The sequence below is a fragment of the Melopsittacus undulatus genome, chromosome 2 (genome assembly GCF_012275295.1).
Source record: "Melopsittacus undulatus isolate bMelUnd1 chromosome 2, bMelUnd1.mat.Z, whole genome shotgun sequence".
In the NCBI taxonomy this organism is placed as follows: Eukaryota; Metazoa; Chordata; class Aves; order Psittaciformes; family Psittaculidae; genus Melopsittacus; species Melopsittacus undulatus.
In genome coordinates, this window is record NC_047528.1 from 115,210,895 (window position 1) to 115,224,940 (window position 14,046).

The window sequence follows — 14,046 nt, forward strand, 5'->3', positions numbered from 1 at the left end:
CCTATGTAAAAGGGGTCTAATGATTTTTCATGAGACACAAGGATGCTCAGGAGTCTGGAGCATCTCTCCTATGAGGAGATACTGTGGGAGCTGGGTCTGTTTAGTGTAGAGAAGAGCAGACTGAGAGGGGATCTCATCAGTACAGATCAGTATCTCAAAGGCAGGTGCCAGCAGGATGGTGCCAGACTCTTCTCAGCAGTGCCCAGCGACAGGACAAGGAGCAATAGCCATAAACTAAAACACAACAAGTTTCACCTCAACATGAGGAAGAACTTCTTTACACTGAGGCTGGCAGAGCCCTGGCACAGGCTGCTCAGGGGGGTTGTGGGGTCTCCTCTCTGGAGATATTCATACCCCACTATGGACACATTCCTGTGTGAGCTGCTCTGGGTGGCCCTGCCTTGGCAGGGGTTGGAGCTGGTGATCTCCAGAGGTCCCTTCCAACCTAAATGATTCTGTGATTCACATAGTAAAGAAGCTTCAGAGGAAAGGAGTGACTGTGACAGAGAGCACTGTCCTCTGGGGTCTCGCTCTTGCGGAGCCATCTCCAGCAGAACCATTGGGTGGAGCAGCCTCGAAGCTGCTTTTCATTAGCACGGAGCTGAGCAAACCCTTGACCAAGGCCAGAGGATGGGAAGTACAAAACTGGCTTATGTCCAGTTCTGTTCTCACCCTCCCTCCCACTCAGAGGCTGATTGAGTGCTTCCCTCCAATTGCATAGCGATTTCCATTGCTTTCTTGTGATGTGCTGTGGTAGAAAGGGAGGGTAGAGAAGGACCAAGGGGCAGAGCTGGGAAGAGGGATCATCAAATCCATTGCATTAGCGATGGGAACGAAACTACTGAGATCTCTTGTGCAAGAAGCCAGAGGCTTCTGGTAAACCTCAGCATTTCCTGCACACTGCATTCCTCTTGTGTATCCAGTTACTGGAAGAGGTGAGAAGATGCCATAGGGTTGTAAATCCTAACTTGCCTCCAGCTGCTCAGCTCACTTCTCCCTTCGCTCTGTTGGAGCCAGGTGGTGGCTGAGCAATGTGCCAGCTTTGGATCCTATTCAGGAATAAATCATCCCAGCTGGCTGGAAAAAGAGGCAACAAAACTTACTGCCAGGACCAGTAAAATCCACAGGACTTCGAGTGTGGGAAATGAGTGGATGAAGGATGGAAAAAGAGGGATTGCCATGACACAGAACTGTGGGTCACTACCGATTCAGGGGCTGAAAGGGAACATTTGAGGTTGTATCTGGCATGAACCATCTCAGATTGGGTAATGAGGTGCAGGCTGCTGAGCGAGTGCACCCCAAAATGAAGCAGATAATCTCAGGACTCTGGGGCTATATGGACTTGGACTCTTGTGTCCTGCAGGAGGAGGAACATGCCTTTGGGAGAATAACCTTCCTTTTACCGCTGAGCCCGGGTGTGCTTGGAGGAGAGAGGTGGTGGCATTGCCTTTAATTGTGAGGAGCAGTGTGTAATCAACAGCTCTGCTCTGGTCTGGAGGCCAGGGACAGTGCTTCACTTCTGCCTGCCTGCCCTCAGGAGGAACTCCTCCTCATCCTTCTCCTTCACACCCTCCTGTTTGCTAGGGCTTCCTCTGGCTGCTCCAAAAGTGCTATGACTTGTCTTATGTGCTACCCACATGAAGAACATCCCCCCTCCTGTTGGAATTCAGGAGTCACAAACAGTCTTGGTTTTATTCTCATGCTTTAAACAGAACAGGATGGAGAGTTGCAGTTCCCAGAAGCACAGCTGTGGCGAAACAGAGCCTGGTCCAGGGAACTCGGGATCTGGGAAGGAGGGTCATGCCCCAAGGAGGAGTGTGACTCTTGTATCAGACTGCAAAGTGGTCCTGGCTCCAGACCAGGGAACTGCTGTGTTCTGGTCACTCTTGAGCAAATCCCTTCCCTCAGGCCTTTCTTTCCCAGTCTGTCCCCTAAGGAGGATGACACCAGTCGCATCCCACAAGTCCTGTGGGACTGACTTTGTTTAGGTCCTTTCATGTGCACTGAGATCCTTCCCTGTGCACCAGAGTTATTTTCTTACCCAAATACAACGTGATTATCTGGATTCCTCCCTGGAGAGCTGTGGTGCAGCAGCAGCAGCACCTCCTCTTCTCCTGTGGGACTGGCTCTGCCCTGCTCACAGCTGAAGCTGCTCCAGCTGGTTTGGTATGTGCAAATCAGGCTCTGATCTCCTGTCTCTGTGCCTTGCCTGGAGCCAGCACTAGCAAGAAGGTTCCTGATGGCTGCGGAGGAGCTGGCAGCTTCACTGCATGATGCAGCAGGAGGGGATCAAGCCCCTTCTTCCAGAAGTGCCACAGGGAAGAGTGCTAAGAGACAGTGCAGGCTGGGGCCATTGCACTTGTGAGGCTGTGAGTGTGAAGAGGGGTTTTGGGGGAGCAGCAGAGTGGGGCTGCAGCAGGGAGAGCGCTGCCAGACACAAGCTCCCTTCCTTACAGCAGCCGTTTTCCAGACTTGTTTGCAGTAGAGATTTCCTCTTCCCCAGACTCTCAAGTCATTGTTCCCCTTATGGGGCCTCACCAGTCATTGCCTTGTGGTGGAAACTATGAGGTTGTGGGGGCCAGAGCACAGACATTCCTTCCAGCTTAAAAGAGTCCTCACGCAGCAGAGCCCCCGAGAGAGCTGTTCCTGGCTCCGTAACTGTGAGCAGCATCACACTGCACTGGAGATCAGCTGTTTGGCAGATGCCTTTCTCCTCTCGGTTAGGTTGTGGGGAGAAAAGCCTCTTTCCTCTCAATTTGTGCTTCCCTTTCCTTGCAGCACCAGGTTCTGCCTGCTCACTATAGGACATGAGGTAGCCCAGGCTGATGAGCTAGGGCTGCAGTCCCTGTCAGGGCATCAGGCCATGTAGCCACTGGGGTCAGTGGGGAGGCAGAGCTGCCTGTATCCACCCCAGCCTCTGCAGGGTAATACTGCCAAGCAGTCTTCTTTTTTCTGTAGCAGTAGTAGCATCAATCACAGAATGGTTTGGGTTGGAAGGGGCCTGCAAGGCTCATCTAGTCCAGCCCCCTGCAATGAACAGGGACATCTTCAGCCAGGTCAGGTTGCCCAGAACCACATCCAGCCTGGCTTTGAATCTCCATCTCCCTGATAGACCCATGGACAAATTCCCCCAGGCAGGCTTCCCCAAGCAATGTTGTTTTTCCATGGCCCCATCAGAGGTCACAGAGATTGCTTAGAGCCTCAGTGCTCTTCTGCTCAGTGCTCTGCTATGATGGGTACAGTCAGTTCATGACTAAGCAGCCAGCAAGGCAGGAGGGAATGCACACAAAGGGGTGAGGTACGGGTTTTGTAGAGGGACCTTCCTCTGGCCTCTGGGAGTTGTAGGTCTCTTCCTCTCTTGCCTGTCTCTGCATCCAGGTTTTCTAGGAGCACACCCTGATTCCCAGTGTGGCCAGAAATGAATGCTTTGGTTTGTTTCCCATTAGTGCAAGTCAGCTGCCAATAAATACTCATTTCTTAAGCATTCAGAAGCCTTTAAGGAGTTGCATTTAGTGAGCCAGTCCTGGATGTCAGCTGAGAATAGGAAGAGATACAGGGAAAGATTTGGGAAGGGGGAAAGGGTGGTGACTGATGTCTGGGTGTGTGGATTGATAGACTGGGCATGTGCTCCTCTATGACAGCATCCCGTGGGGAGCACGGCAGCTCCCGGCACTGTGTCGGGATGGCTGAACTTGGTGGTGGAAGCTCTGAGGGATGGATGAAAGCAAAAGAGATGGGATCTGTTCTCCAACACAAGGAGCTGGGGAGGGAACACAGCATGGGGCAGCTGGAATGAGGACCTGCCCCCAGCGCTGCAAGCAGCAGCCTGCTGGGCCAGAGAGGTGTTTTGTGGGGCTCTGCAAAGGAATTGCAGCTTGGTTCCCTTAGGAAGCAAAGCCATGTCAGCAGGCTGGCTGTGCCTGTCTGCCCGCCCCTGGCCTCCAGTGAGTCCTCCATCTCTCAGCCTGTTTTCCGCCCCAGCTGATAAGGCAGTGGAGGCCTCCCAGATAATGGGGTTTTGTGACTCCAGGTGACTGGTTTAATGAGAGGGGCCTGCAAAGCCCCCCTGAGAATGGAGTCTATCCGCTGCCCTGTAACTAGCTGACAACAGGCTGTGCAGAGAGAGCTGCTGGAAACTGGGCTTCATTAGTTCTGCTGCTTGCAGGATGTCTGTGGGATGTGGGGGAGGAGGAATCCTGAAGTGTTAATGGCACTGGACCTCTCTGCATCCAGCACAGACCTCATGCTGACATCTTTCAGACAGGAGATTGTTGGCATTGGGAGCACTGTCAAATGCGTTTGGTCACAGGCTCCTGGGGTGTCCAGCACTGATCCAAACTTAGCCTGGCAAGCATCTTTTCCTTTTTAACTAACTAGCATGGGGACAGCCTGTTTCCAAGCCTTCTGAACTGCCCATCCATAGCTTTGCTGGTCTGAGGGGCAGGATGTGTACCATGTGCCTCCCAGAGGGAAAGGGGAGCTCCAGAGAGTGCCACTCTGGGACCAGAACAGAGGAAGGGTGCAACTGATGATCCAGCAACCTCTGATAGTAGGTATCCTTCCAGAGTAGAGGATATGGATCATTCCACAGCCCATTGTACATCCTGATAGTAGTGATGTATTGGGAGGTAGATTTTACTGGAGAGCTGAACTGGGAATCAGATGGGTTCAGTCCCTACATGCTGGGCTTATCTCCATCTTACTTTGACAACTGCAAATTAAACCTTCTAAGTCAGACCTAAAAGTAATTTCTGTAATGTCCTAAGGCAAGACAGCCCTAAGGAAGAGAAATTACAGTGTTCACCTATTTATGGCAAACCCAGCATCGCGGGTGCCAGCTTGGTTCATGCTCATCTGTTGTTTACACTGTTGCCACGTTTCCACCCTGTCACACCAGTGCGTCCTCGGATGCAGGGAGCTGCCACAGGAATTGGGTCAGGCTTGTGAGGAGGGACAAGCACTTTCCTTGTTAGTTACAAACCAGAACAATGGCACAAACAGAGCAGGAGGTGCGTGGCTGCCTGCCCATGTGTGCCCTCTGGTGAACCTGGACCTGCTCTCCCCAGGCCTCTATGGGAGAGCACACTGCTGAAAGAGCTGCTTTACCCAGAGGAGCACTTGGGCACTGGAATGAGATGCAGAAGCCAAATCCTTTCTCAGTGCCATCACTGCCCTGCGCTGCTGCCCAGCCCTCTCTGTTTGGATACTGCTGCACAACACAGCTTCTCCCTCAGAGCCACACAACAGGAGAGGAGAGAGGTTTGGGAGTCAGGAATCACAGCTTCGTATCTCTGCTTTCTGCATCACTGACCTATCACCTTGTGTCTGCAACTGAAGAAATCATTGCCAAGACAACGGCTGAACGCAGAGCTGGGGTTTGTGCCTGGAGCTTGGGTTGGTTTAGGAATGTGCAGGCAGTTGCTGTTCCCAGGTGGCACCTTGGCACATTCAGAGACCCTTTCTATCCCTGCTCCTGTGTCAGTCACGGCAGGGAACAGGCAGAAGAGATGTGGACAGGAAGACATAGGAAGGACTGCCTGAAATAGAGCTGCAAGCTCATGTCTGCCTGGCTGTGTGGAGGAAGTCTGTTGTGAATTGCACTGGTATATCTGAAGTCTTTGTCCCTGCTTTTACTGCTGCCTTCTCTGAGGTGTGAGAACCTGTGCAAGTCTTGCAACCCTGGGCATCATTTTGCTGCCCTTTAGTTTTGTCTGTGGTGCTCAAGTTTCTATGATACGTGGTATTGCCTCCTGGAGAAGCTTTCAGCACATCAGCTGTAGAGCACTTTGATTTCCTTGCGCATCAGGCAGGCAAGAATGCAAAGCCTTGATTTTACACGAACAGTGCTGAGTGCTAGGTGAGGGATCAGTTCATCTTACACGTATGCAAAACCTGATGCCAAAAGAGGAGAAGGAAGTTGCTGTGGATAGCAGAAAAGCTGTTCTCTCTTGTCAGCAGAAGCAAGGTGGCAGGTAGTATTTCTCCAATGCAGTGTGGGCTGCTGAGGAAAATGCTTTTGAGATCACCAAGAGGAGATGTGGTACAGGAGAACATGCAAAAGGCAATGTGAGGGGTTGTTCTCAAGGACATGAACTCCCCACCTTGGAGCAGGGCTCTATTCCCAGAGCACAGGTAATGGCAGAGATCCCTGCTGCTCCGCACTGTGCTCATGCAGTCCCAGCAGCGTGGAGCAGGCAGGGCAGCTCGCAGGACCTCGGCACCCCATGCACACCCCACAAGGCACCATGTGTTGCCGTGTAGAGCCACACCACAGGCAGGGGCTTGGAAGTGCTACCAGCATCTGCATGTACACTGTGTTGGGGTCCAGCTCCTTAGTGCCTGTTGCTGCTGGAGAGGAGAAGCTGCCTAATTTTAGCTCCCCACCTTGAGGCCCTGCATTGCTGGTTTCCATGGTGATCCCTCACCAGCTTTCTTGCCTGCGGGTGCTTGTCTCTGGTTTTCCTCCTTGCTCCTTGGGAAGCAACAGCTGAGGCAGAAGTGGTGCATGCAGCTTGCTGCACTGTCAGGTCAGAGCTGCTTGGCACTTGCATGCATGACCCCTTCATCCATGGGGTTGTGCTTCCCAGAAAGCAGTGTACATTCCCGTTCTCATCCATCAGGCAGGCTGGGCTGTGCACACCTGATGCTGGTGCTGCCTGCCTGCCATCAGTTTCCGTGCCCTCAGCTCTATGGTCTTTGCCCAAGAAGATGCCTGGGGTGGTTGTGTCCCTGTGGAGGCTGTAGGGTGAAGAGTCAGGAATGTGCCGTGGCAGAGGCTCCGGTGTCCAGGCATTCCTGCCCTGGGTTCTGTGGGCAGCAGAGGAGTAATTGAACAGGGAGAGCCTGGGCAGCTCGCCCGAGGCAGAAGAAAGGACCTGCCTCGTTGTGTCTTCGGTGTAGATGCCCTGTGCAGCAGCCCATAATGATTCTCTGCTCTTTCCCTCCAATCACACTGTGCATGGGGACAAGTGACACTTCCCAATTCCAGAGTGACAGGAAAGGCAATAGCAGCTCGCAGGGAAGATCTGGTGAAAACCCCATGATTCCAGCCTGCAAATCCTGGAACTCATATAAGGATAATGACACTGGAACACTGTGGAGTCTTGTGTGTGTGTGATCTTGCACTTAAACCTTTGCAGTTTGTATGTTCAAACTTTCACATGGTAGCTGCAAGGACAAGCTATTTCATATTGTAGTGGCAGCTGCCAGCCCTGCTTACTCAGGTCACTCCAGCAGATGGAGCTTTATAAAGAGCAAATGTGATGAGGTCCAAGCTAAGATCAGAATGTCTGTCACAACGAATTCATCAGCCTGGTACCCAGAGAATCGGGAGTGAAGATAAAGCCTCATTCACAGGCGCCTGCTGTGTTCATCCATTCATCCACCACTGTCTCTGTTACACTCCCAGTTACAGGAGACTTGGGCATTCACTGGGAAGGCAGCTGGGAGCTGGTAGAGAGAGCTTGCAGCCACCTCAAAGCCAAGTGGCTGTACCGAATGATAGCAGTGGCAACTGGTAACTTCATCTGTGTGCAGGCTGCTGGACAGAAGTGGTTCCTGGCTCTTGCAGGAGGCAAAGGCAGGGTGTGCAGCAGCAAAGGAGCACACCTTGACCTGCAAAGCAACCACAATGGGTCAGGGAGCCAGTGCAGAGTGGGGTAGGTGTAGGGTAGGAGAGGTGATATCTGCTGAAGGAAGGAGGTGAGGGTCTCGGGGGTTTTGGGAGTGGGGCATGTGAGTATAAGGGACTATGGTTCATAGGTTGTCGATGGAGAAAGTGCAGCACCCAGCTTGCTAGCTCCTGCCATGGTTGCTGCTGCTGGGAAGGAGGATGAGCAGGCTGGGTCTGAGTAACCTGGGCCAAAGCGAGAGGGCAGGTAAGCTGAGTAAAGCATTCCTTCCTTTCCCTTGAAAAGCCCCAGGGTGTGAAGATATCTCTAACCCACTGTCAGCCTAGGACAGCTTAAGGCAGCAAGAAGGATCAAACAGCAAACCATATGGCTTTGATTAACAAGATAACAAAGAGTATCATGGCCTTGTAGCCTGGCAGGAGGCAGGTTGTCTTCAGAGGCTGTACTCGTGGTGAACCTTGCCCAGGTCCCAGTGACAGAGCTGTGGGATGGCTCCTGGGCTCTGGTACTACTGGAGAGCTGTGGATGCAGGATGGCTACATCTTGGGCCTGGTTTCCAGCGAGCTGATGTGGGGACAAGAGTCTTGCAAGCTGAGCTGGGTCCCTGCACATGCTTGCTGAGACCGGCCGGTGGTAGCAGTGCCTTTAAATCTCTGCCCGGGAGGCTGGAGCCAGTTTTGGCACCGATGGGCAAGGCTGAGAGCTTGCGGCTGGCTGTCCTGCCTGGCCATGGGTAAGGAGAGGCAGAGTACTGCCATCTATTGCCAGGCACCTGGATTACAGACCGTGCTCAAAGCTGTGACTGGGTCTTTTCTGGTCCTCGGCTCAGCCTTCTTGGGCTTGATGACTGCGCAGTAGGCCAGCAGACAGAATACTCTGAAGACCAGGGCAAGTGGTCACTCAGTGGATGATCTGTCACTGTGGGCAGTTCAGTGAAGATGTTGACTCGCTGTGAAATTGTGGTTTAAAAGCAAAACCAACAACAAAACAAGAAAATGAGGGTAAAGAAGCAATAGGAGAAAAAACATGCTCAGGGTTTGTTGTGTTGTGTATGATAATGTGTGCTCCTTGGCAAATCCTGCTCCTTTTTGATCACCTACTTTCCAAAGTGTATCGTGAACATACATACCAAAAATGAGCAGAGGTTAAGAATAATGCTCAGATGCAAAGGTGAAAAACCTTTGTTTATTGTGGGATTATTGTCTATAAGTGGGATTGACCGATCCCACTGATTCTTTTACTTTCCACAGTCCTCTCTCTCTGAAACAGAGCTGTTGAGGAAGCCAGTTGGCCTGAACCAAACACTTAATGTACAGGTGGAAAATGTTAGATGAAATGAGAGTTACAAAGAAAATGAATGACAAAGCAGGGAATTAAACCAAGGTCTGCAAAGTGTAAACCCCTGGAACCATCTTCTCTGTTAAAGTCTAACAAGAGGAAAAGAGATTAAACTGACTGAAGTAAATGGGGGTTTTATTGACAATGTGGTTAACCTGTAGCATCTTCCTTCCTGGGTGGCATTGGTTTGGGAATGCAGGAAAAGGGTGACAGTTAAGTGAACAAGAATACTTGTGATTTACTTTGGCTGGGAGAAAACTGTAAAGAGTATAAATTATGCTGCAGGGCATAAGTCAGCTGCTGGCTGTCAGGGACAAGGAAGACATTGTCTCATGAGAAGGTAACTGTGTAATCATCTATGAGAGTGTTTCTTCCTTTGAAGTGTTTAATATTGACCAGTGAAAGCAAGATAATGGATCATACAGGGTTATTTTTGTGATGGGGGCATCATCTGATGCCTGATGGCAGTTTCTTCTGCCTGTTTGGTATCGCACCTTTCTTCAGGGTTATAGTCACCATCTTCTTAAACGTCTCAAGCAGAGATGTCTCTGCTCCCTCCCCGTCATGGAAACAGTTTGAAGTCCTTGACATAGGCAAGTTATTCTTGCCATTTGTGCTTGACTTTCTCTTGCTTATAATTGCTCCAGTTCCCCTGGGTGATTTTCTGGGAATGACCTCAAGGAAGCCCTCATTCTTGTGTCTGCTCCTGGTTATTGACTGAGCTGTCCACCTATTGCACTCAAGTCTCTTTCTGTAATCTTGTTAAGTGTGTTATTTGTTTTAAGCTGTGTTGCTGCTTTTCTGGGTAACTTAATGTATTTTAATAACTTAATAGTAACTTAAGTAACTTAATGTGTCTCTTACTTTGTATCTTGCAGGAAGAGCCAAGGAGCAAATCCAAGATCTGTGCCAATGTCTTCTGTGGAGCTGGGCGGGAGTGTGCAGTGACTGAGAAGGCAGAGCCAACCTGCCTCTGCATTGAGGTACAGGCACAGCACGGGGTCTGCATCTGGGCCCATCACCCCCAGCCTGAGTTCTGATTGCTGGAAGGATCCCATGATGAGATGAGGCTGTTTTGGAGCAGCTGCAGATTCACAGTGGCTCTTCAAACAGCAGGGCCTTTCCCAGTGTGGTGCAGAGGAAGAGCCCTGTAGGGTGGATAATGCCTTGCAGCTTGTGCAACTGCCCACTGTCTTTACACACAGGAGACTTGGCTGGAGGTCTTTTGTTGGGAAAGCTCAGTAGGGTATTGATATGCAGCTGGCTTTGGAGAGCGCTCTAGGGAGTGGTCTGCAAGCTCCAAGACTCCCCCACCCCTTGCTGGCATTCTGTTTGAGGAGCTTACAAGGACCCTACTAAAAACCAGCCTTTGTAAAATGGCAATAACTGTGGTAGAGTGCTGTGAGGATGAATAGCTTCATCCAGCAGGGAGCCGGGGACCACAAGAAGAGTCTTTCCCAGCTGTAGAGACACAGTGTCTCCCTGCTCCGCTCTGCCCCAAGCTTTCAAACCTCCTGCCTGGCTCCTGGGAATGGGCATGTGGCTGTTTCTGCTCTCGCTTCCCCCCCAAGCGTGCAGCTCTGATGTGGCCAGCCTGGGCACTGGAGGCTGAAATGCCACGTTGGCAGGAGGAGAGTCTGTTACTGTGGGTAGGCTTGGCCACAGTGAAAGGCACAGGAGAGAGAAGCTCACAGCCTGAACAGTGGCACTGATGAACTCTCCCACTGCTGTAGGCTCTGCTGTTTGCTCGTGGCTGATGGCTTATTCTGCATCTGGATGCAGAAAGGTGGAGCACAGTCTACAAAGAGATGCTGAGCTGAGCAAGCAGAGGTGCACGGATCAGGCTCACAGAAGCACCTCCAAATAGGTCCATGGCACACAGAGCAGCAGCTGCAGGGTTATGCTCACTGTTTGTCCTGGGCACTGATTTCTTTGCTGGGTTCTGCTTTAAGGGAGGCTCCTGTCATGGTGGTGATGACCATGGAGGCTGGGATGAAGCAAAGCCTTAGAACCCACACCAGCAGACTTCCTATGTGGGTTTTTCTAGATGGGTGCATTCAGCCTGTCCAAACACCAAGGGGGCTGTGCCACGGGCTTCTGTTGAGTTGGGCTGGTTCTGGGACTCACCTGTCTCCTTCTAGCTCTCATGGAAAGGCAGTAAAATGTTGTCTTCTCTGTCTCTCTCACAGAAATGCAAACCTCACAAGAGGCCTGTGTGCGGTAGCAATGGCAAGACCTACCTGAACCACTGTGAGCTGCACCGTGATGCTTGCCTCACTGGCTCCAAAATCCAGGTGGATTACGATGGCCACTGTAAAGGTAATCCCAGCACTGAGGGCCAGCTACACTCTAAGGGAAGGAAAGTCAGAAGCCAAGCATGATGACAAAGCAAGGCAGAGGCCTTGCTAGCTAGAACCTTGTCCCACAGTTGCTGAATGGAATATACAGGGCAAGCCTGGGAATGACAGTAAGGTTCAAACAGAAGTCCATATCACCAGGCAAGTTTGTGGTGTTGAAGTATGCCTGAAGTCAAGCTGTGAAATCAGGTCTGGTGATAGATAGTAACCAGAGTCAGGCACAGGGCAGTGACTGCCAAGCAAGTCCATAGTGGTTCAGTCTATAGCAGGTCTGAGATCAAGGTGGGAAGACCAGGGCTTAGATCAACAGGATCTATGGCAGGTACAGGAATGGTTGCAACAGAGCTGGAACCCAGGTGGGAAGAGCTTTGTACTGTTTCATGTTGCACCAGAAATGTCCTCTTTGTCTTTCCATTAACAGAGAAGAAGTCTGAGAATCCAGCTGCAAGTCCAGGTAAGAAGCCATCTCCTTTCTGGCCGGGGCCTCTGTATGCATTTGGAGAAAGAGACAGGGAGGAATGTCTGCAGAGCTCTGAAAAGTCATATCTCTGCACTAGCTGTAGCAGAGTCCAAGCTGATAGAAGAGCTGAAATATAATTGCCCAGCTCTTTACTCCTGGATAACCTTTATAAGAGTTAATACATCTATATTAACTCTTATACAGGATGACCTGTATAAGAGTTTATGCAACTCCTGGGCTTTTCACTGTGCTGGCGTGTCTCAGGGACTCAGCATGGACAGGGTGGAGTGAAACCCAGTTTGCCTTTGGGGACACAAGCTGTGCTTGTCACCTAGCCTGAGGGAAGAAGCACTCTTTCACCTGCTTCACTGGGGATTTAAGACACGGTAGCTGTGGAGCTCTTGTCTTCAACTGCAAAAGCATTCTTTTAGAAGGAGGCTTTGCTTTAGGAGTGATTAACTGATGGGTACAATGGCAGAGAGGCAGCACTAGATAACGAATGGGACATTGTCAGGGGAGTCAGGAGGTACAGCTGGACTGCCTTTTCCATCAGCCAACAAGATGATCTTAATGGGCTTTTCCAGCCTAAGTGATTCTATGATAAGTCTCTGATTCCCTGTGCCTGATTTCTCCCCTTATGAATTGCCATGTGTACTTAGACTGTGGATTTTGGAGCTGTGCCCTGTCCATCAGAGAAGGCCCTTTTCCCATCTATGGCCATGTGAGTGCAGGAGCTGTATAATCATCAACTCCCTAGGATAGATGAGAGCAAACCCTTCAACAAGCTTAAGGGAAAGGACCATGTTAGAGCATGGCCACCACTTTAAAGTGGTTTGAAGGAAGTTCAAAATAAAACATGGAGAATGTCTACTTGTTTTATTTTCTATTTATTTTCTATTTCTCCATCTGGTTTTCATCTGATTGTACTCACTGGATTCAGAAGGAGATCCTTAGTGTGACATGTATGCATACTGATTCCCATTCCGGCTCCACTGACAACTCACAGAAGCCAGATCTAGGCTTTCAGTGTTGCTTTAAATGCATGGTTTGGTACTAGCACACAAAGTGATGCCCACCTAAATAAACCTGTGACTGGAGAGGGCTGTGAACAAGCCAAACTTGACCCCCTTCTCATTTCCAATCAGAGTGGGCAAGTCTTGGGCTTTGAAGAGATTAAATCTCCTCAGACTGAAGGCCCTGCAGTTCAAGCTTGCTCAGTCTAGTCCTTGCTGCTGCAGAGGATAGAGGGTTTGGTGTTTGGTGGCTGACGGCCGAATGCCTGTTCTGTACAACATCGGGAAGCCTGGGCACAACGATGAGTCAGCTCTGGGTTGTTCTTCCACAGGCTTCAGGGACAGGAAGGCAGAAGGGCTTTGGCAGGAGTGTTGTTTTGTGGCCTTGCCACATGGTGTCACCCACAGCCCATCTGCTGCTCAGCACATGGCACCTGGGCTTTGATCCGGGAGTGGAGCATCTCCCAGGTGGACACAGGGCCTGCAGACTGCCATCAAGGCTGGCTTTGGTTTTCGAGTCATGGTAGCACTGCAAGCTTCACTCCTCTCACCTTTGCTTTTTCTTCTGCTACACCTTCTCCCATCACAGTTGTCTGCTACCAGTCGGACAGGGATGAGCTCCGTCGCCGCGTCATCCAGTGGCTGGAAGCTGAGATTATCCCTGATGGCTGGTTTTCCAAGGGCAGCAACTACAGTGAAGTCCTGGACAAGTATTTCAAGGCAAGTAGAGCAGCACTTGCCTTGGTAGCCAGAGAACATCTCTTGCCCTGTCACTGCAAAACAGCTGCCATTCCCCCCTACCCAACATTCTCTAGTGTGTGATCTGCCAGTCAAGCTGGGGTCCAGAGAGGTTCTGTATGTCCTACAGCATGATGTGTTACAGCAGCAGCTGCTGACAGAGCATCCCTGCATCCTGGTGTCTGACCTGCCTGGGAGAAAAGGAGGGTAGGCCAGGTGTGCTGTGGCAGGGGAGATTAAAACTGATCTTGGGGGACAAAAGGTAGCCAGAGGAAGAAAAGCTAAGTGAAAGTGTTGGAAATGCATGTGGAAGGAGCAGGAACCTGGGGAAAGGGTCCTTTGTTCCACACAGTTCCAAGGCCATGTTGAGGTGAGGATAGGGGATGCTGGAAAGCTTCAAGGGGAATATTTGCTTGCAAGGAGTATGGCCCAGTTGTGGCTAAGAGCTGGCAGCTCCCTAGTGCTCTGCAGAGAGAGAGGAGCTGCCTGTAAGTGTCAAGCCCTGCAAT

The 14,046-nt window shown here is 50.9% G+C and overlaps 1 protein-coding gene across 1 annotated transcript in view; it reads left to right on the top strand.

The window, feature by feature from the left end:
- Positions 1–14,046, top strand: part of FSTL1 (follistatin like 1) — a 47,716-nt gene that overhangs the window by 25,889 nt on the left and 7,781 nt on the right. The window contains exons 3-6 of the mRNA XM_034074149.1: positions 9,848–9,952; positions 11,159–11,288; positions 11,748–11,780; positions 13,389–13,519. Coding sequence (XP_033930040.1) covers positions 9,848–9,952; positions 11,159–11,288; positions 11,748–11,780; positions 13,389–13,519 — 399 coding nt within the window. The remainder of the gene's footprint in view (positions 1–9,847; positions 9,953–11,158; positions 11,289–11,747; positions 11,781–13,388; positions 13,520–14,046) is intronic.